The sequence below is a fragment of the Mesoplodon bidens genome, assembly GCF_964165515.1.
Source record: "Mesoplodon bidens genome assembly, chromosome: 8".
In the NCBI taxonomy this organism is placed as follows: domain Eukaryota; kingdom Metazoa; phylum Chordata; class Mammalia; order Artiodactyla; family Ziphiidae; genus Mesoplodon; species Mesoplodon bidens.
In genome coordinates this window covers 109,834,852-109,858,594 of record NC_138165.1, presented here as the reverse complement: position 1 = coordinate 109,858,594, position 23,743 = coordinate 109,834,852, and the positions used below count along the sequence as shown (strand labels likewise).

At 47.7% G+C, this 23,743-nt stretch overlaps 1 protein-coding gene across 4 annotated transcripts; it reads right to left on the bottom strand.

Annotated features, from left to right (window-relative positions):
• Nucleotides 1-531: 531 nt before the first annotated feature.
• Nucleotides 532-13,021, bottom strand: ACKR3 (atypical chemokine receptor 3). Of its 4 annotated transcripts, none has more exons than XM_081242240.1 (3): nucleotides 12,930-13,021; nucleotides 11,729-11,824; nucleotides 532-2,663 (listed from the first exon to the last, which is right to left on the bottom strand). In XM_081242240.1, exon 3 carries the CDS (start codon nucleotides 2,635-2,637, stop codon nucleotides 1,549-1,551), a length of 1,089 nt encoding a protein of 362 aa, XP_081098366.1. In that variant the 5' UTR covers nucleotides 2,638-2,663; nucleotides 11,729-11,824; nucleotides 12,930-13,021; the 3' UTR covers nucleotides 532-1,548. The 4 variants fall into 4 exon arrangements, with proteins under 4 accessions (XP_081098366.1, XP_081098365.1, XP_081098364.1 ...); XM_081242239.1 differs by having other exon boundaries at nucleotides 11,782-11,824; XM_081242238.1 differs by lacking the exon at nucleotides 11,729-11,824.
• Between the last annotated feature and the right edge of the window lie 10,722 nt (nucleotides 13,022-23,743).

Genomic DNA, 23,743 nt, shown 5'->3' with positions numbered 1-23,743 from the left:
CCCATCAGAGGTGGAGCTGGTCAAGGCAGCATTGGGGCACCAGATCCTTCTCTGAGCTCCTACCCAGGCCCAGCTGCTGAAGCCCCCGCTGCTCTTGTGGCCCAGGTAGAGTTGGTGAGGGCACAACAGAAGCGGCCATTCTGAGAGCGCTCTTTCAAACTACTAGTAATGTGGGTTTACTTGGTGATGCACAGGCCAGGAATTTACTCACTGCAAGGCTGGAAGAAGAGGGTCATGGATGGGTTAACTGTTAAGTGAAGAGTCTGTTTTGACCAGAGAAAGAGAAAGAACTTAAACCACAGAACCTTGGCAGGGGTGGTTCAAGGCCCATGTCGTGTGGCCTGGGGGAACACGGGGCATATACGAGGATCAGTTCTGGGACCCAAACCCTTTGGGCAGACAGCAGGTGGGGACATTTCTGTACCAACTCTGTGTTGACAGGGGCACCTACCAATCATCTCCCTTCCCTCAAACACAGGGCATGAATTAAAAATAAATAAATAAATAAAACACTCACACTCAAATTTTTCTCCTTTTATATCATTTCATCCAAGTTAATCTCTTAGGCTTTGCCTTTATGGTAGTACTTTTTTCTTTAAACACATTTATTAGGTTGATCATCTATGCTGTAAATATTTGTATTATTGTCAAACATGCCACCTAATGCCAAACATGCTCTTAAAACTTAGACCCGAATGCCTTTTTAGGAAAAAAAATCTTTATTAAAAAAAATAACTTACAAATGGAAAGAATTCTCTGAAATACAAGGTTTGTTTTGTGTGCCATGTTACAGACTGGAATCGTGTTGCTTTCTTTATTTTCAACGTAACTTTACAATAATATTAATGTCACAAACTGCATTACAGAGCAGTTTTCGTTCCATATCCCAGACCGGGCCAAAATACCACACAGATATAAAACTATCGTAAATAAAACATTTCAGCCAAGACTGGCATATATTTTTATATATATATATTTATATGTATGTGTATTTGTGTATATATATATATATATATATATATATATACACTTTCAAAACAGCTAACAATTAATGTCATCCTTAGTCAAAACAGAAGTCAAACTAATCTCAAAACTACAACACTGAATATATGTCAGCATTATACCTCCCATACAATATTTAAAATATATTTAAACTTTCAAATACATTTAGAAGGTACATCAAGAGTGAGAAAAATAAAGTCTTAAGATTTAAATACAAACCACCATATAAAACCTTCAGGGAGCACAGAAAAGTCCTATTTTACAGAAGTGCAGGTAAGCCCGTCCCGCAGCTGGTGTGACAAGCAGTGGGGACTGCTCAGCACATCCCCGCATGGTGGGTGCCACTCCGTCGGGACACACGGCCACACGACAGACAGCCACATTGGCACGAGAGAGAGAGAGAAAGGAGCCACAGGGACACACGTTCCCCTTTTCACGCAACTGCAGCATCAAGCCTGAAGCCACTTTGCTTTACTGTGGAAAATGACGCAGCCCAGTGCCCTGCTGGGAGCCAGCAGACACGTCCCGGAGGCCGTGCAGATCGCATCACTTGGTGTTTTGCTCCAAAGCCGAGTACTCGGTCTCCGACACTCGGGAGGCATCGATGAGCTTGGTGAGACCCGTTTTGGCCGAGTACTTGAAGATGAAGGCCTTCATCAGCTCGTACCTGTAGTTGCGGTTGATGAAGCTATAGAGCACGGGGTTGACGCAGCAATGCACCAGGGACAGGCACTGCGTGACGTGCAGAGCCGTGAAGAGGAAGTTCTCCAGCTGGCAGGTGAAGGGGATGTAGTGGAGGATGGAGAAGATGTCCAGTAGCACCACGACGTGGTAGGGGAGCCAGCACACGAGGAAGACCACCACGTAGGAAAAGATGATCTTCCGGCTGCTGTGCTTTTCCTGGTCGCTGGAGGAGGAGATGGCTCGGGCCAGCAGGAAGTAGAAGATGGCAATGACGGAGAAAGGGAGGGCAAAGCCCAGGACCACGGAGATCAGCTCCATGCTGATCAGCCACTCCTTGACGCTGTGCTCGGGGTAAAAGGACCGGCAGTAGGTCTCATTGTTCGAAGCGGACGTGACAGTCTTCAGGTAGTAGGTGTCGGGCAGGGACACGCAGAAGGCCAGGAGCCACGCCAGGACACACACGGCGCGGCGCACCATCTTCTTCTTGCGGCTGGAGGTGTTGGTGAAGTAGGCGACAGAGAGGTAGCGGTCCACGCTCATGCACGTGAGGAAGAAGATGCTGCCGAAGAGGTTGATGGAGAAGATGAGGTGAGTGACCTTGCACGTGAGCTCGCCCATGGGCCACTGGTTATGCTGCACGAGGCTGACCACCCAGACCGGGATGGTGACCACCACCCACAGGTCGGCGATGGCCAGGTTCAAGATGTAGCAGTGCGTGTCGTAGCCCGTGGTCTTGGCCTGGATGTTCACCCAGACCACCACGGAGTTGGCGATCATGCCGATCACAAAGATGAAGATGTAAATGAAGGAGAGCGTGTACAGCAGGACGTTCTTGTTGGGCATGTTGGCGCACTGCACAGTGTCCACGACGATGCAGTCACTGCTGTTGCACGGCCAGCTGATGTCGGAGAAGTTCCCCGGTTCCGAGTAGTCGAAGACGTGCAGATCCATGGTGTCACGGGCAGCGATCAAACGGCCTACGTGCAAAAGCAAATGAAAGGATGGAAGACCAGAATGGCTCCATTAGCAAACACTCCAGATCTGTAAAACACTTTCCCAGTGCCCCCTGTGCGCTCGGCGGTTTCCCGGTAGTTCCCTAGTATCTTTGCAAAGAAAGGAGGAAAGAAACCAAGCACAACAGAATCTGCAAAAGAAAACACACCCAGATTCTAAATCCCTGTGAATCTCAATTCATCTCTCTCAAAGAGAGAAACAATGTTTGCTTTCTCTGTCTTTGCAGGGCTGTGTTCTCAAGACATCGCCAGCCTGGCTGTGCCCAGGGTGTGAAACCGACACAGTCCAGAGGCCAGGGGAACATCAGGCACCGAGCCTCAGGCCCAGTAGTGCTGAGGGCCAGCTCATTCTCTGGTGGGGATGGCAGAGCCATCTCACCTATGTCCCCAAGAGTGGTGGGGTGGATCTGTTCTTGGCACTGGTGTATTACAAGTGTCCTGCGCGCCTGTCTCAGGTCCACTGCGGTTTGCAGTCCGGAGGCCCCTGAAGATGCGGGCAGCGTGTGGTACGCCCTGCAGTTTTCCTGCACCCCAAACCTGCAGCCTCTGACTTTGCCATGTGGTTCACAACTCAGGGCAACCAACCACCTGTCTCAAAGTGTGGGCCATTGCCTAGTTTTCCATCTTCTCTTTGTCCAACTGCTTCAAGAGTAACTGGTGCCAAGACCCAAAGCACAAAAACCACCACCTGCTGCACCTCTTGAGGGGCTGACTTTTCTCGTCTTCCCTGCTGACCCAGCATGAGGTCAACACTCTCAACTGTCACCATTTTAACACCCATGGAGAACTCAGGCCCGAGGCTCCACTATGCCTGGAAATGATTCCCCCACAAACACCAGCTTCGAGAGCTGCCCAGGGCTGTCTTCTGCTGACTGGTCCACCCAAGGGCCCTGAAATACCTCCACCACCTGCCATGGGATGGCAGCCTCACTGCATGACTATGGGAAGGAAGATGTAAAATGAAACTATTCAACCTGAGGGTGCCCTGATGGGAGGTAGCACCTAGAGTAAGGAGTATGTGCTTCCTTTTCACCTGTTGCGGGTAATGACTGACCACGAGTCAAGCTTATTTTCCAAGTTCATTTAAAGTGGACTCCAGGACTTCCCTGGTGGCACAGTGGGTTAAGAATCCATCTGCCAACGCAGGGGACACGGGTTCGAGCCCTGGTCTGGGAAGATCCCACATGCCGTGGAGCAACTAAGCCCATGCTCCACAACTACTGAAGCCCATGCGCCTAGAGCCCGTGCTCTGCAACAAGAGAAGCCACCGCAATAAGCAGTCCACGCACGGCAGCGAAGAGTAGACCCCGCTCGCCACAACTAGAGAAAGCCTGTGCACAGCAACGAAGACCCAACGCAGCCAAAAATAAATTAATTAATTATTTTAAAAAAAAATAAGGTGGGCTCCAGGCCACATATAAGAGCTCCCAGAGGATGAGGACTATGGTCCCTGGGTCAGTGCCCAGGTGACCGGGCTAAGGGTCTGCAGAGACCCAGCTGGGAAAGCACCCAACTGGCGATCAGACCTTCCTGGATTGGGATTCAGGTTCCTCACTCATTAGTGTTTAATTTGAGACTAGCTAACCTGTCATTTGCCGCTGCCTTCTCAGGACACCAGCACGCATCTCACGGAGCTACCTAAGAATTCACGGGCCTAAGACAGAACCTAACGGAAGCTCAAAACTTCATCCCCGCCCCTCCCCCTCTCTTTATCTATTAGAAAGCACAGGCTCACTTAGCTTTTGCTCCACGTTCAAAACTGACTCTTCCCAGCTGACGGGAAACGTCCTGCCCTGGAGGAGATGCAGGAGCCATGCAGAGAGCGCAGTTTGATGCTCTCACCCCCAGGCTTCATGAACAGAATCCCAAGAAGTAAGACCGTCTGCTGCGTCCCAGGGCTGCCTCCAAACTCACGGCACAGGACCTGCTCTTGAATTCCATTTAGGGACACAGCCCTCAGGCTCCTCTCCCTTCTCCTCTGTGGGTTGTAAGTGGCCGCTGGTTCCCCTCCTGGTGACCTGACCACGCCTCAGTGTCCCCTGCTGCTGCTGGAGACGGCTGGACCTCCCAGGAGGTGGTTGGAACCGTGGGCCCTGCAACCGGGAAGCCTGGTGGTCCTCAGTCACCCCACCAGGAGGACCCTCGGGCCCTGGGACCACCAACTTGTCCCAAGACCTGACCCGTAGCGCGCCCACGCAGAGTCAGCCAGGTCAAGTTAGGACAAATAAACTCCTCGCGTTAAGAGACTTTGGAATGCCCTGTCCTAAGATGCAGCTCCAGGACCCCAAGGGGACATGGACACACACAGGACGCCTCTGAGAAGCCAGGCCCCCGACCCACTGGATGGGCCTCAGGGCGGGCAGCCACCCCCAGACCAAGCCTTCAAGGTACCACTGCCCCTCCCGCTGCCCGGGCTGCTCACCTGCCTGCAGCTGGCTGTGCCCGCTGCACCCCTGACCCCAGAGGAGGACAACAGAGGATTTGCGCTTTCCTCTCCTGCCTGGCTCTAGCGTGGTGACACTTTTCCCCCATTTCCTTAAAATGAAACACATTTGCAGCATGGCTTAGTTTTATAAAGCGCTTTCACCCCGTGACCTCATCTGACCTGAGTCCCTGCAGAGCAGAGAAGCTCAGCTAGAGGACGAGCCACAGCCCCACAGAGGTGGGCAAAAGTGGGCTGGCCCCTAGCTGGGGCTCCTTCGTCTGCCTGCGCTGGCACAGCCCTAGTAGGCCTCGGCGGACACAACCAGAAACCCTGTAGTTTGGGTCGTTCACGGGGGCTGGAGGAAAAGGAAGGATCCCCAGCCTTTGTTGGCCTGACTTGGATGCCGTGTCCTCAACCTCTGTCTTCAACCCAAGGAGTCATTCCGCTTGCTGGGACACTCTTGTGCCCTGCAGGGTCCAGGTGGTGGGGCACTGCTCAGTGTGGACAGAGGGACGCATGCACACAGGGGACCTCGGGGAAATGCCAGGTGTCTGTGCCCCTCTAGGACCCCCCTTCTCCCACACAACAGACCGTCCGCACTCACACCACTGGGGCTGGGCCAGCCCTCGGTGTTCCCTGAGCCCAAGCCGAGGTGGGAAAGGGCTCAGGGACCCTGAATCGGTCCTTTGGTTTCTGCCCTCTGGGTGATGAAAACCTGATTTAGTGATCACTGGTCCTCTGAGACCAAAATGTTATTTGTGAACCGGGCACATCACTCCCTGCAGCCGTCCTTTCCCCTCGCTCCTGGACAGCATGAGGGAATCTTCCAGAAAGGGCTGAGGGGAGAGCAGAGGCTGGGGGGCTCCTCGCTGGAGCTTGAAAGCCAATTGGCCGGGCTTCCCTGGTGGCCCAGTGGTTGAGAGTCCACCTGCTATCCCCTGCAGGGGACATGGGTTCGTGCCCCGGTCCGGGAAGATCCCACATGCCACAGAGTAACTAAGCCCGTGAGCCATGGCCGCTGAGCCTGCGCGTCTGGAGCCTGTGCTCCGCAACGGGAGAGGCCACAACAGTGAAAGGCCTGCATACCGCAAGGAAAAAAAAAAAAAAAAAAGAAAGCCAATTGGCCCCACTGATCAATCATCAATCACCGATCATCAATCACCGATCATCCATCACTGATCACCCATCAGCCCAGGAGATGAAACCAGAGGTCCCCACCTTGACCACCAGCCTTCTGCTGGGGAACCCACCCACCCCGACCCCAGGGCAGAGGCTCCAGTGGTCCAGAGAAGGAAGAGAAGCACCAAGAGAGGAGATTAAACAAGTAGTGCAGTAATCCAATCTTTCCCAGATTTAAATGGGAAGCTAAAGAGGGAAAAAAAAAGAAAGAACGCCAGACAGTAGTGTAACTTCGGTCATTTGTTATTTTACATGCATTCTGTTTTGGAAACAAACAAGGGCTCTTTCCAGAAAAGAGAATATTATGATATAAAGACAGTTTGCCATGTTACGTCCAATGTGGTCCGTGGCCATCTGAGCGTGTGTCCCGGAGGTCTGGGGCTAACGGTGTGCGCCCCTCGCCGCCCCACTGAAGACAAAAATCTTCCTAAGTCACTGGCTTAGGTTTTAACAAGTGATGCTCTCAGAGCTCCTGACCCGAACAAAGAGGTGACACAGCAACTACGAAATATCGACCCAGGCCCCTAGTTCCCCAAGACCTGGCCAAACCTGAGGGAGGAGGGGGTGAGGGAGGCTTCCCACCGACCCCCTGGGGCCACTCAAACCCCCTGAGATCCTGCACCAGAGTCTCATCTCCAGGAAAAGCGAGAGTGGGGATCACCCCATCCACTATGGAGGCCCCACTGCCTGTGCCAACCGGGAAAGACCTGCAGGCCTGACACTCCTCGTACACACAGTGACACCTCCCAGCCGTGTGGCGGGCTGCGGACCCCAGGGCCTGGAGCAGACGCCCTCATCCACTGGGACCTGACCCCCTCTGCTGGAATAAACCAGCAGTTCCGTTCCCATCAGCTTGGGCCAGAGCTGAGGAGGGACTTCTGGGTGTTAGTCCCACCTGCCCACTGCCTGCCTCCCTGTGGGCCAGGCCCCCCACCGGGGTGGACAGGAGAATGAGAGACCACTTCTGACACAGGTCATAACATCTGCATAAAGATTCCTGATGGAAGGAAAAAATCGGGGCTTGGAATAAAAGATTTTTACCATTGTTTAATTTTACAAGTTCACACGTTCTCCTCTCAAAATATATATTCCCAGGTCCCCACATGTACATGCAAAAATGCTTACTGAAGCACTATTTATAAACCAGCAAAAAACTAGGGACATCATACCTGTCTACCCATGGAGGACAACAAACCACTGTCTGGAATATAATACAGCTGTACAAAGAAATAGGAAACCTACTTTTACGAATGTGGAAAGTTACACTTATACATATACCATAATCTCATGTATGTTAAAAAAAACCCCAAAATTATGTGTATTTTTATAGATAAATATATGCGTGTAAAGGAATGGGAAAAAGATCTGTAGTAAGTATAACTTTGGGCTGGGAGTGTGGGATGAGGGGACAAAGGGGAACTGTAGTTTCTACTCTATACACTTCTGTATGATTTGAAACTTGCCATCAAGAATTCTGTAAATGTGAATAGAGGGAGGAATGTTCCCCAGAACAATAAAGATTCACGGTCCATTTTTTTCTAGACCAGGGAGATCCCACTGAGAACAAAGCAGTAATCATCACTTTTCATTCCCTTTTCCCCAACACGTACTGCTTTATCTCACCAAACCTCCCTCCAGGGATCACTTCCCATAGATTCCATGCCCAACACCTGCTTCTGGAGAGCATCACACTTCCGCCAGGACAGGAAGTGGATTTTCCTACAGCCTGAGGATGGAGGACCAGCGTCCGTCCATCCCGCCTCCCCCACCGGCCTGGGGTCTGTAACTCATCTGCCACTCGCATCCCCAAATGGTGGGAGGGAGATGCACCACTCATTTCTCAGGCTTATTATTCATCAGTCAAGTATCCTTGGCAACCACTTCAAGCAGCCTGACACATTCAGCTGCCTCCGAAGGGTTGCCCTGCGCTCACCAGGCCAGCTGGGGGCAAAGCCAGAATGAGAATCTCCAAGTTCAGGGTCCCCATGGGGTGGCAGTGTGGCCTGCAAGGAATATGTCCTTTCACTGGCCAAAAGTCATTCCCTCCAGGACACAGACTGCCACGTGTTCAGGTGTCTGGCCGGTGTTCCCCAAAACTGCCTTCAGTATGTTTGCAATGTCCCATCACAGTCCCGGAAGACCCTTCCCGACCAACCCCTGAGCCCCTCCCGCCCCCAATAAATTCCATCCCAAATATCCCCTCTGTTTCTCCCGCCTTCTCCCAGCCCGGCCGCGCACCTCCGGTCTGTGTCGCTGGGCTACTGGCGTGTCCCCCCTCCTCCTCAAGCTCCCACCCCGCAACGTCTTACTCTCTGTGTACAGAGCAGCCAGCAATGGCACCTGGACAAAGTAGGTGTTCAATGAATTCATAGTCGATGAATCAACAGTGAATGAAGCCCCCCCAAGACCAGAAATCTGAGGTTATCAATGGAAACGGAGGCCCAGAAGGGACTTCTCTGAAATCCTTACGGAGCTAAGATAAACATCGCTGGTTTCTAGGTCCCCAGATGTTCGTGGAGCCCCTTCTGTGAGGGGCACTGCTCTGGGGCATAACCAATTGGAATCATCCCACCCGCCTGCCCCCAGGAACTCGCCAAGTAACCGAGAGGCTCAGGAAGGCAGGAGGGCGGTGCTGGATAGCCCGTGAGCACAGTGGTGAGGGATTTCCACCCTGGTGGCTGATGGGGACCCCCAAGGAGAAAGGGGGTGGTGGGATGCTCAGGGATATGCCATGACGAGGTTCACCGAATCTGGCTGAAACAGTCAGGCGGGGCCTGTCCACGCAGGAGCCACCAAGGCCTTGAGCAAGGGACTGGCTTTGGGGCAGAAAAGGAGGAAAGAGGTGACACAAACCACGGAGAAGGCTTGCGCTGGAGGCTGGGTGCAGGTCGGACTGGAGGCAAGCACCAGGATGCCGTGCAGAGAGGCCAACACGGGCCAGGCCGCCCGGGGCACCAGCTCGGATGCCAAGGGGCCCTCTGGGCCCCCCAGGACCTCTGCCTGCAGGTGGCCTTCTTTACTGGTCTTCTGCAATTGGGACTTGTGTCCTCCCAGGATGGAATTTCACGGAGCAACTCAGTGTTGTCCTAACAAGATCACCCAGCTCAGCTAATCTCACTGCTGGGCACCTGGAAACTGAGGTCAGACGGGCAGCAGGACCTGCAATCTCAGTGGTGTGGCTCATACCAGCTCTCTTCACTCTCCCCACTCCCCAGGGGCTCTCCAGTGGCACTCAGCCTCTGGTCTCCTGTGAAAGCCCTGCCCTTTCCACTACTCAGCCCAGTGCAATCTGCGTAAAGAGGGCCCGCATCATCTGTAAAGGTCATTAGGAAACTGCACGTCACTGGGGTTTGTTGCACTTCTTACCAATACTGCATTACCTCTACGGGAATGTCCAGGAAAGCTTCAGCCCAAGCTTGGGAGGCCACCTGCTGGGGCTGAGAGCAGAAAGGGGGCGGTGTGTCCCCACCCCGTGTGGCCCAGAGAGAACAATGCTGTCCTGACTGCTTATTTTACACAAGTAAAGAATTGCTCTGAATCCCTTGAGAACTTAAAAAAATAATAGAGAGAGAGAGAGAGAGAGAAAGAAAAATCCAAACCCTAATTCAGATATGGGCTACCTATTTCCAGAGTCCTCAGACACACTACACATTGACACACAGGGCAGCCTTGTCCACTGTAAGTATTTGGGGAGATAAAACGAACCCCACATCCAGAAACTTGATCTGTTCTATTGTGCTTAGCAGCCCAACAGGGAAGCAGTGCTGGACCCAGAAGGGCAGATCCAGAGATTCCCACGGCACAAAAGCTGCCGTCTGGGTTGATGTGTGTAACCAGAGCCCTAATTCCCACCCAGCTTAATATCAGGATGAGGTAGTGGGAGGTCAGCCAGCCCAGGACAGCCACTCACCTCTGGCTACACACAACGGGGTCCCCAGGAGAACAGGACGCAATCTTAGACAAAATTAAGGGAAGACCCGACGAAGTTTTCTGTTACAATAAGAGAAGTGGAAGATGCTAGCCACCTGGCTGGTAGGGCCCTCACCATGTGTTCCCCATGCGGCACCCTGCACCTTTATCTGTCCCTTGACCAAGAGCGGTCCAAGGCCACCTGAGGTGGTCTCAGCCCCCCTCCACCTTTAAATGCTTGGAACAAAAAAAAGGGGTCAGCTTCCAAACCTACTTGGGGCTCAGCAAAATTTTCACTATAAAAATATGTAATTCTCTCATCACTTTAAGAACCAAGCAACGTTTGTTTTTTTCCAATTCTAGGCTAGTTGATTCTTATGTAACCAAAGTATCAAAGATTCCCTGCAGAAAACCATTAAGTATTCAAAGTCAGAGGACTCCCCCTTTTTTCCTTCCTTTCTTTTTTTCTGCTTGCTTGCTTTTACTTTAATAAAACATATGTGTCCCAGAGCTACAATTTCCTGGAATTTAAAAACACTTGACATGACACACAAAGTTCCACCTACACACATGCAATTCGATTGGAAGCCCTTCTAATACTGTTTTTGCTCCTGAGTAAAACCAAGCTCCTTGGTTGCCTGTATGAAAAGTACAAATACTTTCTAGCCCCAAATTCCATCTGTGTTCTGCAAAATCACTGAGAACCATCTCAAGCCCTGAGTTCTCTTGGGGCTCACAGAATGACTCTCTTTCAGTCTCAGGTTTGAGTGACCAACTTCCCTCGTGTCTCCTGGAAAACGGGAGCCTCTCTGCCTGGAGTGATCACACAAAAAGCCACTGTTCCTGATTAAGTAGGTTTTTTTGTTTGGTTTTTTTTTTTTTTTTTTTTTTTTTTTCATCCAGAAAGCCTATACTTTGCCTGTTCTGGACCTGATTAGAAACCATAATACCTTCTCCAGTCTCTCAAGACTTGCTGTTAATATGGGATAACCTCACCTCCGAAGTCCTGACTCAGTTAAGCATCGTCATGCTGCCTGCGCTGTACTTTCTGGAACTTTTTTAAAACTACGACTGCAATGCACACCCCTTTAAAAAAAATCAGATGGGTGGCAAAACACAGGCATTTCTCAATTTTCTTTTGCTCTTCCACTCTAATCCTGTGCAGCCCTCCTCCCCCACCCCGGTTTCCAGGAGGTTGTGGCATCAGGCTCCGCAGTTGTGTGCACACTGGAGTGTTTATGGCAGAGACTGGGGAAAAAAGAACAAATTGTTTCCAAGCTAGAGCTCCCATGTGCAACTCTGCTTCAGAAAAAGGCTCTGCATCTGGGTAAGCTCAAGGGCTGATGAAAGAAGGGCAAGCAGTTTATCCATTTAAAATCTATGGGAAGTTAAGCACAGACACCAGCAGCCTCCACTTTCCTTTCTAGGCAAGCCTATTTGATCTCTGCATTTTCCTGGAATAAATAAAGGGACACAAAGGCAGCATCGGCACATTTAAAAAGAAAAAAAAAGTTACCACATTGAGATTTTGCAGAATGAAGTTTCAGGGGATGTCAGGGCATCAAATACCTTCAAAGGTCTGTAAACCATTTCAGGGAGGCCTCTTCTACATCTGGAAAACGTAATTATCCTGGTGTGAGCAAATGAATTGAGAGAAAAGAAGGAAGGAAAGAAGAAAGAAGGAAGGACAGACGGAAGGAAGGAAGGAAGAGAGAGAGAGAAAGGAAGAAAGGAAGGAAGAAAGAAAAAGAAAAAGGAAAGAAAGAAAGAAAAAGAAAGAAAGAAAGAAAGAAAAAAGGAGACAGCCAGTCTGACTTTTACAACTTCTCATTCTCCCTGGAACTTACAAGTCTTGGCTAACCACCCAACCCTGACCTCACTGCAAAGTTTTTACTTTCCGTCACCCCTCAAACCTTTATGCGGGCTAACAAAATTCATGTTTTACTTCAAGAGTATAATTAAATTGCAAAATCCTAGACTTGTGTGTGTGCCTTTTTTTTCCAGCTGAAGTTGGATTTAACACCTTCTGAGCGAACAATAGATACTCAAATTAGATCAGGAGGGATGCAGTCAAGAGACAAGACCACCGAGCTGTATTTAACATTCACCCTTACAGCTTCCGGACTTACAGGCTCTGGTAATCCTCCAAAGCAGTGAATTCAAACCCACTCTGAACCCAAAGAGATTCTCAGCCCAGTTTTCTTCTTCGCTCAAGGATGCCTCTTCATACATGGTACATCTTTCTGGAATTACACATTCACTGCCAATTCTATTTCCCAGTGGATATACCAGAAGCAAAACAGGTAGGCAGCGGTGCCAAACTGATCCCAATGCCAACTTTGAGCAAGCTGAATGGACAGTCTGCCTTCTTGTGAAGTTCTCTGCTTGCAAATAAACCCCAGATTCCTCAATCCAACACACACACACACACACACACACACACACACACACACAGAGTGCCTTCCACTTCAGAAAACTGCCCTTTTTACTTTCTGCAGCCAAGGTGAAGCCCCAAGTTAACAACCGCACTCTGCGATGCAGCCCTGCAACACGCAGCCTGTGCTTTCAGAAACCAGACCTGCAGACTCTCCAACACCCATCACAGCTTATAAAAAAGAAGAGCTCTGAAAAAGACCATTAGCTTAAGAGCAGAGCCCCTGCCCGCCAACCTCCCTTCCTTTCTAAGCAAGGCTGCTGACCCAGCACAGTTTCCTTACCTCCCGGCTGGGCTCCGCTCCGGCTTAGGGCTCAGGGCTCGCCTTCCCAGCTCCTGCGCTCACTGCCTTAGGGCTGAGCACTTTGCAGGAAGTGTGAGCTCTCGGGCTGCAGACTTGCGTTATATACACTGCAGGGAGGCGGCCTCTAGATGGCAGCTTTGTAACCCGCATCTCCTCCCTCCCTCCCCCAGCCACCCCCTCTCTGCGCGCGCGCGCGCGCGCGCGCGCACACACACACACATACACACACACATGCTTGCATGCACGCACACACTTGCACCCGCGCACACACACCCCTCTTGTAAACCCCGATCTGTCATTTCCGGCCAAGCTCTCCCACACAAGCACACTCTTGGGAAACCCCAGCCTGCCTTCATTTGCAAAGTTTAATGAAGCTACGAGGTCCAGACCCCGGGGGTAGATGTGTCAGCAGAATTAAAAAAAAAACGGCAAAGAAACCCTAGTGCTTTGCAAAATCATCAAATATTTATCCGGTCTCAGGTATATCTTTAATAATCCCATTAACACCAAGAATTCCTTTGAATGCCTCATAGCTCTAGGGAAGACTTTGTTCCCAAGACAAATTGCTCTGAACTTCTGAACTTCGGTGTTGATTTACTAAGCCTGGGTTGTCTTTGTTAATTCCTCCAAAACAGAAGTAACAATTTTGGTATGGGAGCAATGAATCTGTACCACAGAGTATACTATCAGAGTGAGGGAAAGAGCCTTGTAATAGATTTTAGTAGAGTTTATTTAAATACTTTTACTTGTAAAGGACTTTAGGTCCAAAAACCTTGAAAATCTAATGAAAATGATGTTCTGAAGCGCACCCAGTGCCAGGCACACATTAGAGGCATCATACATGTCTTTTGGTAATGTCCTTTACGGAGGTGAATTTAGCAAATAGTTCTTTATTTTTATTATTGAAATCTACTTTCTTATCTAGAAGTGGGTAGCTGGAGTTCCATCCATGGGGGTGGACCTAAAAATGTGTTCCATATAATAATCACCTACTGCCCTATTTACATAAATCAGGCATAAGACAATGACTTAAACTTTCACTTTTAAAACCGTGCTGAGCTTTTCCCCCCAGTAATGTGCAGGGTTGTGGCTTTTGTTTTGCTTTCTGCTTCTCATGGCGTTGGTTCTGTGGCTCAACTCCCTGTGCGCTGGCACCCGGGTGCTCCCACTCTCACCCCAGCTGAAACTTTTTGAGGTTCTTTTTATACTTCTACTAAAAATACCAGCAGACGGCCAAATGCTCAGTCTGGAGGATTGGGAGGTCAAACTCTCACGCAGCCAGAAGGCCTGGGTATGCAGAAAGCCCTTAACAAAAAAAAAAATTTTGTTTAGATGAAACTTCACAGAGCACAGTGGAAGTCACTCCAAAATGGGAGCTAAGAGCACACCTGCTCCGAGGGCTCTCACAGGGGTCTGCCCACCCTGTCCCTGCCCATCTGGTCGCTGTCCTTAAGAACTGGCACGGATCTTCTTCCTGTCCTGTTGCCTGGGCACCCAAAGCCCCATCTCCAAGCTCCCACAGTGAAAGCTGCTGTAAAGCAAAACCGCAGGCAGCTGGGTCTGCACGCACGCAGGATTCGGGGAGACTGTACGAAAACCCACGTGACTCTCTCGGTCCTGTTTTCTGCCAGCAGGTGACCCTGTGTCTGAGCCTGATGGAAATGTACCTGTGGCGGCCAGAGCAGAGATCTCCTCCGTGACACTGACACCCAGGCTGACTTTCTATTTCTATGAACGTGACCTGTTCCTTAACGCGATTCTCCTTCGGCAGGTTTGGGGGCAAGACTGAAACGCAGGATGGGTTTGAATCTGCTCTCAATTAAGTGGGCTACGTTGAAAAGAAAGCAAGCTTTGCCGAGAAACCCGCGACAGGATGCAGTTGCTGAAGTGGAGGAAGGAAAACGCACAGTAGGTGTAAAAAGAAGAACACGCTTCAGTGCAGACGCTGTAGGGCCCGCGCTCCCCGGTGGCAGAGCTGGGGCGCCCGTCGCAGCCCCAGGAGGACGGCGAGGGGCGCCGGAGCCGCGCGGGCACCGGCTGGGTGCAGAGCTGTGCGCATGGGTGCCCCCTGGGACGAGACCTGCAGCCCTCCCGCGTCTGAGTTCTGCCTGGGTCTCCCCACCCCTGACGGAGAACCCAGTCCTGGGGGAATTGAGAGGGTAAGTAAGCCAATGTTCTGTAAGGGAGCAAGATTCCATCACCCCAGGACCTAAAATGTCTCTTGGAACATTTGGAAGTCTGCCCCAGCTGGTGGAAGGATTGCATTTGGAAGGGAGGGTTAGTCTCAGAGGAATGACTTTGGATCCCCCCCAATGGGAAACTGAGAAGGCAGGAATGGGTCACTGTCCCTAGAGCTGTCCCAGCTGACCCAGAATTCATAGTTCCTGGACCTGTTTTGCTCGCCCTGACTACATAGTGCAGCGGGGGCGGTGAAGGGGTTTTCAGCCAAGCCCCCGCCCACCATCCTTCCCTGTCTATAATCTGCACCTGGGGTTTCAGACTCCGCAGAGCAGGCTGTCGCCTCTGGGCTCTGATTTGCCTGCAGATGTGGCACCATCATCCTCCTGCCTTGAAACCCCATCTCACTTTCAGAGGGATCCTGGAGGGCCAGAGTTGCGGCTGGCGGGCTGAGGGCTCCAGGGGCGCACAGTAAGAGAGAGAGCGTGGACTCTGACAACTGCAAATGTGGTCCCAGCTCACCTGCATCATCGGCCCAAGGGCTGAAGACTGGCTCTGCCCAAGGGCGGGAGTTCCGTGCATCCTCAGAGCATCACACAAGGTGTTACGGATTCCTAGAGCCAGCCAGTAGACATCTTGGCCTGGCGGGAGTCATCTCAGCCAGGACTGGACATCCCCCCCCGAATAACAGATACCAACGCCTTCTGTGGGGAAGGACCTGGAAGGAAAGACAGAGCCCTGCCCACAAGGGGATGGGGGTCCCAGCCTGGGCTCCATCCAAACAGGCCTGATTTGGAACCTGACTTATACATCGTATCTCCCTAGGCAACCAACCTCTTTGGAATCTTAGGTTCGGTTCTTTATAATAATTATAATAGAACGTTCTGTTCTCGGCAGGTGCCTCTCAGGAGGATTAAATGAAAAGTTTAGAGGCACCTCGCAGGTGCCAGAAAGGCTAGTTCTCTCCCTCCTCCTCCCCCGCCCCCGGCCCCGGCCAAATTCTGGTGACACAGAGCATTTTTGAAGATATACAACCCAAGTCTTGCCACATTTTATGAGCTCTTTCATAAAGTTTGCACAATAATAGCCCTGAGTGTGGAACTTTTGCCGGGCTCTGTGCTAAGTGCTGCGTTCTTTCAGTTAATCTTCACAGCAGCAGCCATTAACCTAAAATGTCTCTAGTTTTGTGCCACTTTTCTAACTGAGGAAACTAAGGCCCAGAGAGAGTGGGCAAACTGCTCTGGATAACTGTCAGTGAATAGAAGTGGGGTTCAAACCTGGGTTTGCCCAGCTTCACAGCACATGCTCTTACCTGGTACCGCAGAAAGACATACTCTCAAAACAGAAAAACCATTGTAAAACATGTATCAGGGTGTGTTAAGTTGGTTCCCTAAGAACAGACTCTCGGATAAGAATGCATGGCAACTGTTGTATTAAGGACGTGCTCCCAGAAGAACCTGGCAAGGATAGGGGAAAAGACAACCAGAGGTGCAATTTCTAGCTAAGTCTCAGCTGCAGCCTGACCCCTCATGTCTCTCTGAAGCCTCAATTACACCCTAATTTGTCCCAACTCCAGGCAAGGGAGCTGGCTTTTGTGCTCCTATATCCTTCAACCAGTGGATTAGGGCTGCTGGGTGATGAGTGGGGTAATGTAACCCCCAGATACTCCCCGTTCTCAACCTGTGTGGGCAAAGCTATGCCAGTAACCCAAGGTCAGTCTCTCAGAGACTCACCCAGTCTCAAGCCTGGGCAGGAACCCCACATCCAGGGCTGGGGAGGGGTGCACAAAACTAGAAAGGGGGAACGGAGAGCAGCACCACCAGTGTCCACCGCACTGGGCGTGTGTGGCGTCTCTTGTATCAAGTTTGACCCAAATAAGAGAGTACTCTCTAATCAAGACTCGGACCAACTCGTCTCTACGCCAGGCCCCTCGCACCTGACATTTTCTGTTCTTGGAATGCTCTTTCCAATAATGGTTATATGGCTGCCTTCTTCTCACTATCCTGTTTCAGGCTTGAATAAAATTGCTTTAGAGAAACTTTCACCACTCTAGCCAAAGAATCCTCCCATCCCAGTTACTCTGTCATTATCCTGTTTTCTTCATAACAGTTAATCACCATCCAAAGTCATCAGTTTCTTGTTTGTCTTCTCCCCACTAGAGTGTAAATTGCTGCAGGACAAGAATGTGGCTGTTTTGTTTCAATACAGTATTCCTGTGGTCACACTCAGTGCTTGGCCCATGGTAGGTGCTCGTAAATATTACCTGCATAAACTCGGAAAAATCTCACTTTTAAATCAGGTTTTCACCCGTCCCATATTTTGCTCACTTTCTGCCTCGTAGAAATGGGGGGGGGCGGGGGGTGGGGGGGGAGAGGGTGGTATTTAGGAAAGAGCCCAGGCTAAGTGCTTTGGGGAAACTTAAAACATAAACCTTGAACTAGGAGGTTGAGATTAACATATACACACTACTATATATAAAATAGGTAACCAGCATGGACCACTGTATAGCACAGGGAACTATACTCAAGATCTTTTAATAACCTATACGGGAAAAGAATCTGAAAAAGAATATGTATGTGTGTATCTATCTATCTATATATATATACACATACACTTATGAATTGCTGTGCTATACACCTGAAACTAACATGATATTGTAAATCAACTATACGTCAATAAAAAAACCCATAAACCTTGGAAGTGGGCAGAAGACTTGAATAGGTACTTCACACAAAAGGATCTACAGATGACCAATACACATATGAAAAGTGTACGACTTCCTTAGTCATTGGAAAAATACAAATTAAAATCACAGGGCCAGACAACTGGACACCCACAGGAAAGAATAAAATGAAAATGACTGAATGTTAGCAAAGGTGTGGAACCACCAGAATTCTCACACACCAATGCTTCTTAAACTGTATGTGGTGAAGGACCAGCATTCTTTCTTTTTTTTCAATTTCCAGTGCATTTCAGACCAAAATATTGTGCCACTGGGAAGGACTAGTATGGAGCTCCTGCTACCTGGGCCTCATCATGCAAGTGTGACATCTGCAGTGTCGGTCTTCACTGTCACACAAGGCTGCTGACTGTGGATTTGTATGCCACAGCAATGGCACATTTCTATAAAAGTGTCTAAATGCTCACTCTCAGTTTCTGGACCTACCTCTTTGCAGACTAGGAGCAAATAGCTCACAGCCCACACTTCCAGTGACACACTGTGCCCTGATGGTGGAGGTGCAAATTGCCACAACCAATTAGGCAGGATTTACTAAAATTAAACATACACATACCCTCTGACTCAGAAAGTACACTGTAAGGTATATACCCAACTTAAAGGTGCAATATTGCAGCAAAAAAAATATGCCAGAATGCTTATAACAGGACTATTTATAAGAACCCCAAATTAGAACTAACCTGACATTAGCAGAAAAGGATATTACAGACCAATATCCCTCATGAACATAGACATGAAATCTTTTAAAACTCAAATCAAATACAACAATATAGTTATCATGACTAAGTGGGGTTTATCCTTGAAATGCAAGGCTGGTTTAACATTTGAAAATCAATATAATTTAATTTACGAAATTAATAAAATAAAGCATTTGAAAACATTCAAAATCAATTTGTGATAGCAACTTTCAGAAATCTGAAAATAAAATGATTTTGATTTGATTTAATTCCTCAGTTTGATATAGGACATGTATAAACTCGATATAGGGCATGTGTGAATACTTAAGAGTTAACATCATACTTAATGGTGAAAAATTGAACACTTTACATCTAAAATTGAGAACAAGGCAAAGATATCTACTTTTACTATCTCCTTTCAACATCGTACTGATGGTCCTAGCTAGTGCCAATAAGGAAAAAAAATAAAAGAAATAAAGACAATGGATTGGAAAACAAGATGTAAAACTTCTTTTATTGGCAGTTGACGTGATTATTTACATAGAAAATCTTGATTAATCTACAAAACAAATTCAAGAACTAATCAGTGAATTTAGAAAGGCCACGGAATACAAAGTTGATATAGAAAAGTCAATCATATTTCTATACATCAGCAGCAAACAATTAGAAAATAAAATTGAAAATTTTCTTTACAGTAGCATCAAAAAACATTTACTACATAGGAACAAATTTAACAAAAGATTTGTGAGACCTCTACACTGAAAACAACAAAAGCAGCAGTGAGAGAAAAATGAGAGGTATACCATGTTCATGGATTGGGAGACTCAATACTATTAATATATGAATTCTTCCCAAATTGGTGTGTAGATTCAATGTAGTCCTAACCAAAATCCCAGATAATTCTTTGGTAGAAATTGGCAGGTTGATTTTTACATTTTTATGGAAATTGAAAAGACCTAACCATATCTAAAACTATCTTGAAATGAAAGAATGTTGGAGGACTCATATTTTGTGATTTCATGACTTAATATAAAGCTATGGTGATCAATCTAGTGTGGTATTGGCATGATAGACAAATAGATCAAGGGAACTAAACAGTCCAAAACTAGACACACATGTACAATCAACTGATATTCAGCAAAGGTCCCATAGCAATTAGCAAAGTTTAAGAACAATGATATTTACTGTATCATGGTAGAAATCAAATATTTGTCTATTGGGGTGGGGATTGACTGGAAGGGAATTTTCTGGGGTGAATGGCCATGTTCTATATCTTGATTGGGCTAGTGGTTACATGAGTGTAAATATTTATCAAATATCATCAAACTGTATGCTTAAGATCTGTGATTTTCATTAAATTTTACCTCAATAAAAAATGCAAACTGTGGAATGTATGTAAAGTGATATTATTTATATAAAATTTTAAAGCACTCAAAGAAAAGTATATATTGTTTGGGGAACTATAGTAAAAGCCTACTTAGATGGAAGAAAGGATATACACCAACCTGAAGACAATGGTTATCTCTGAGGAGAAAAGGAGAAATAGGACGGAGTGGGAAGCAGGAGCACGTACACTGTCTCTATAATGTTTTTATTTCTTTAGGCAAAATACTCTCACTTGTTAGATCTTATTGGTGGACACATTGGAATACTTTATATTACTTGTTGTTCTCCATATTTGAAAATTTTCATTCTTAGCTTTTAAAGTTGAAGAAAAGAAAAAAAACTTGAATAGAAAATTCTGAGTGAAGCATTGCTTTCTCTACTTTTACTTCACTGTAAAGCTTGACACAGAAAAGAATGTTTTCTTATCTCTGAGTGAGACCAGGAAACTTCTGCCAGGAGAGTATATCAAAGCATGAAAGGCCTAATGAGATACCAAGCACATCAGGTCAAACCTAAGTCTCGTTTTTCTGAAACTTTGGCAACATTCTAAAGTATTGTGATTTCACATTCCACAAACTTCAATATAAAGATTTTAGCTTCAAAGCCTAAAAACGATTTCAGCTCAAAAATATCTAAACCTGAAGACAATCAAAGAAGAAATATCTGAGTATAGCTAATAAAATTATTTCAGCTGATATGAGTTTTAAGATTACAAATTTTATATATGCTAATAGGGTTATATATTTTCATTTCCACGTATGTTTGAAAATGCCTCTACAGATCTTAAAACACCATATGAGGTCAAATCAGAATGGGAGACCCTTCCTTCCTTTCTCCCTTCTTCTTTCCTTCTCCCCTTCCTTCCTCTTTCCTTTTTATTTTTAAATAATTATAAACTTACAGAAAAATTTCAAGTAGAGAACAAAGACTCTTCTTTCCCTGAACCATTTGAGACTGAGCTGCTGACATCATGCCCTATCACCCCCTAAATACTTAATGTGCATTTCTCACAAACAGGGATACTCTCCTTCTTTAACCCATGGCAGCCACCAAATTCAGAAAAGTAACATCAAGACAGTCCTGCCTCTAAGTCTCCAGAGCCCATTCGAGTTTTGCCAATTTTCCCAATAGCGTCTTGGGTAGAGGAAGGAGCCTCTGAATCGTGAGTTACCCTAAGTCATTATATCTCTTTCCTTGTCAGCCTTGTAGACTGTCCTTACATTTGGGTTTGTCTGATGGTTCCTTGTGATTACATTCAGGTTATGCATTTTTGGCAGGAATCGTACAGAAATGAGGATGTGTTCTCACTGCAGCCCATCAGGTGGTGAACAATGTTCATTGGTTCCATTACAGTACTGACAGTGTTCACTTTGATCCCTTGATCCAGGAAATGTCTGTCCGACATGTCCACTGTCTCACTCTTTTCTCCTACATAATTTTGAGGGGACAGACTTTGAATCTATGCAGATATCTCATTCTTCCTCAAACTTCTGCTTTATTCATTGATTTATTTATACCTATATGAATTTTTTGTTTTCTCTCTGTGAGTCATAGTCCATTGCTCTCAGTATTTATTTTGCAGCTAATTGTCCCTGATTTAACCAGTGGGAACTGGCTTCCATGTTCTTTTTACATATCCCTGTCATTCTATGAAAACTTCTTGTTTTCAGGCACAAAAAGATGGTCCAGGCTCATCTTGGACTTTCTCTAACCCAGCCTGGATTTGGCTTTCCAAGAAGCCTTAGTGGAAAATGGTATTTAGAAACCAAAATCTAGGTGCAAAATGTGCTTATCGTGGTATTTCAACTCCCTGGCTCAATCAGTTGTCAGTCAAGACACATATATGTATGCATACACACACACACGCACACCTATACAGACATACATGCACATCAAAATATTTATATACATATATATAAATATATAAAATAATTGGTTCTAACACCAACACTTCTAATTCCAATCCAATAGACAGGTTTTATTCAAGTACTCTCCCTTTCCATATTCAGAACTCCCATCTCCATAGCGGGGAGATTCTCCTTATTATAGTTATTTCGTCATCATTCCCTTTATACTAGTCTCTTATTGCTGCTGTAACAATTTTCCATAAACTTAGTGCTTAAAAAAACCAAAAATTATTTTTTTACAATTCTGGACATTGTAAGTCTACAATCAACGTGCCCTGGGGGCTTCTTTCCTTCTGGGAGCTTCAGGAGCGACATGCTCCAGAGGGTTCCTGCACGCCTTGGCTCAGGCCCCTTTCTCACATCACTCCAACCTCTGCTTCCATCCCCCCATCTCCTACTCCTGACTCCAACCTCCTGCCTCTCTCTTACAAGGATCTTGTGGTGACACTGGGCCCACCTGGGGAATCCAGGATCACCTCCCCTTCACAAGATCCTTAATTAATCGCATCTACCCAGTCCCTGGTGCACAGGTAACATTCACGGGTGTGGGGGACGTGGACATCTTTGGGGACCTTGTCGCTCCTTCTTCCTCTGGGGTTGGATGTCCTCTTCACCATGTCTGAGCCCCGAGACCTCCTGCAGGGCTGCCCTGTGAGAATGTCTTCCTCCTCCCCCTAGTCTGAGCCTCCATGGCTTCCATGTGGGCCCCACCTAATCAGTTTAGGACTGTACTGTCAGGAAGGAAAAGGAAGAAAAGGGTCAGAGCCAGAGCCTACTTTCTAATACACTTTCCTTACAAATCATTAACAACTAATTCCTAGAGTTTCTATTTAAAGTTATGTTCACTTCTACAGAAACCTTATCAAAGAAGTGAACCAATGGCCCCCCTACATCGTTTTTTCTTTAAAACTCAGGAGGGCTGCAGTTGTTATTCTTTGTTGGTAATTGCCAGGAACCCAACTTGAACTAGTTTAAGCAAAAAAGAGAAATTTATTGGTTCATGTAACCAAACCAAGGCAAAGAGGGGCCAGAACTGGGCTCAGAGATGGCAGGAACCAGGGGCTCCAATGACATCAGGACACTTCGGTTTCCCGTCTCTGCTTCTCTCTCATCTTGGATGCTTTCTCCCAGGCTGCAATCAGGGTGGAAGGCAGCTTTTCCAGTTAATAACTTCTTAGCTTCATCACCAGGTGTGAAGAGAGACTTCTCTTTTCTAACACCAGCTTGAAAAGTCCCATTTCTGATGTAGGTCAGGAATTACCCCTTAGGTCAACCACGTTGGCCAAGGAGACGGGCTCATCTATGAATGAAATGGTCCTGCTCCTTCTTGCACGAGCAGAGCACATTTGGAACAGACACTTGTGTGGAGAAATTACCCAGTCTCATACCTGGTAGAGTGAGAAGATTGTGAACGTCAGGGAGGTCATAAGGATGTGTAGTTTACAAGAGGCAGAAGACTTGGAGAAGGAGCAAAGCAGAAGGATCAGGTTCATGTATTTGAAGAGCTGTCAGGTGGAAGACAGAAGATAATTATCTCCAGAACCAGAACCAGTGATGGATGCTGGCTCAGTATGTGAAGGGACTGTCTGACCATCTCAGATGTAAGTAAGCTGCCTTGCCATGATGACTCATAAGCTTGGCAACGCCACACTGGGGATGTGAGCATTTGGATTCAATAGAACTTTTTTTTTTTTTTTTTTTTTTTTTGCAGTACGCAGGCCTCTCACTGCCTTGGCGTCTCCCGCTGCAGAGCACAGGCTCCGGACACGCAGGCTCAGCGGCCATGGCTCACGGGCCCAGCCGCTCCACGGCATGTGGGATCTTCCCGGACCGGGGCACGAACCCGTGTCCCCTGCATCGGCAGGTGGACTCTCAACCACTGCGCCACCAGGGAAGCCCCAATAGGAC

Bases quoted from the DNA above. Each gene is read 5' to 3' on its own strand.
- ACKR3 (XM_081242240.1), bottom strand. From the start codon at position 2,637: ATGGATCTGCACGTCTTCGACTACTCGGAACCGGGGAACTTCTCCGAC.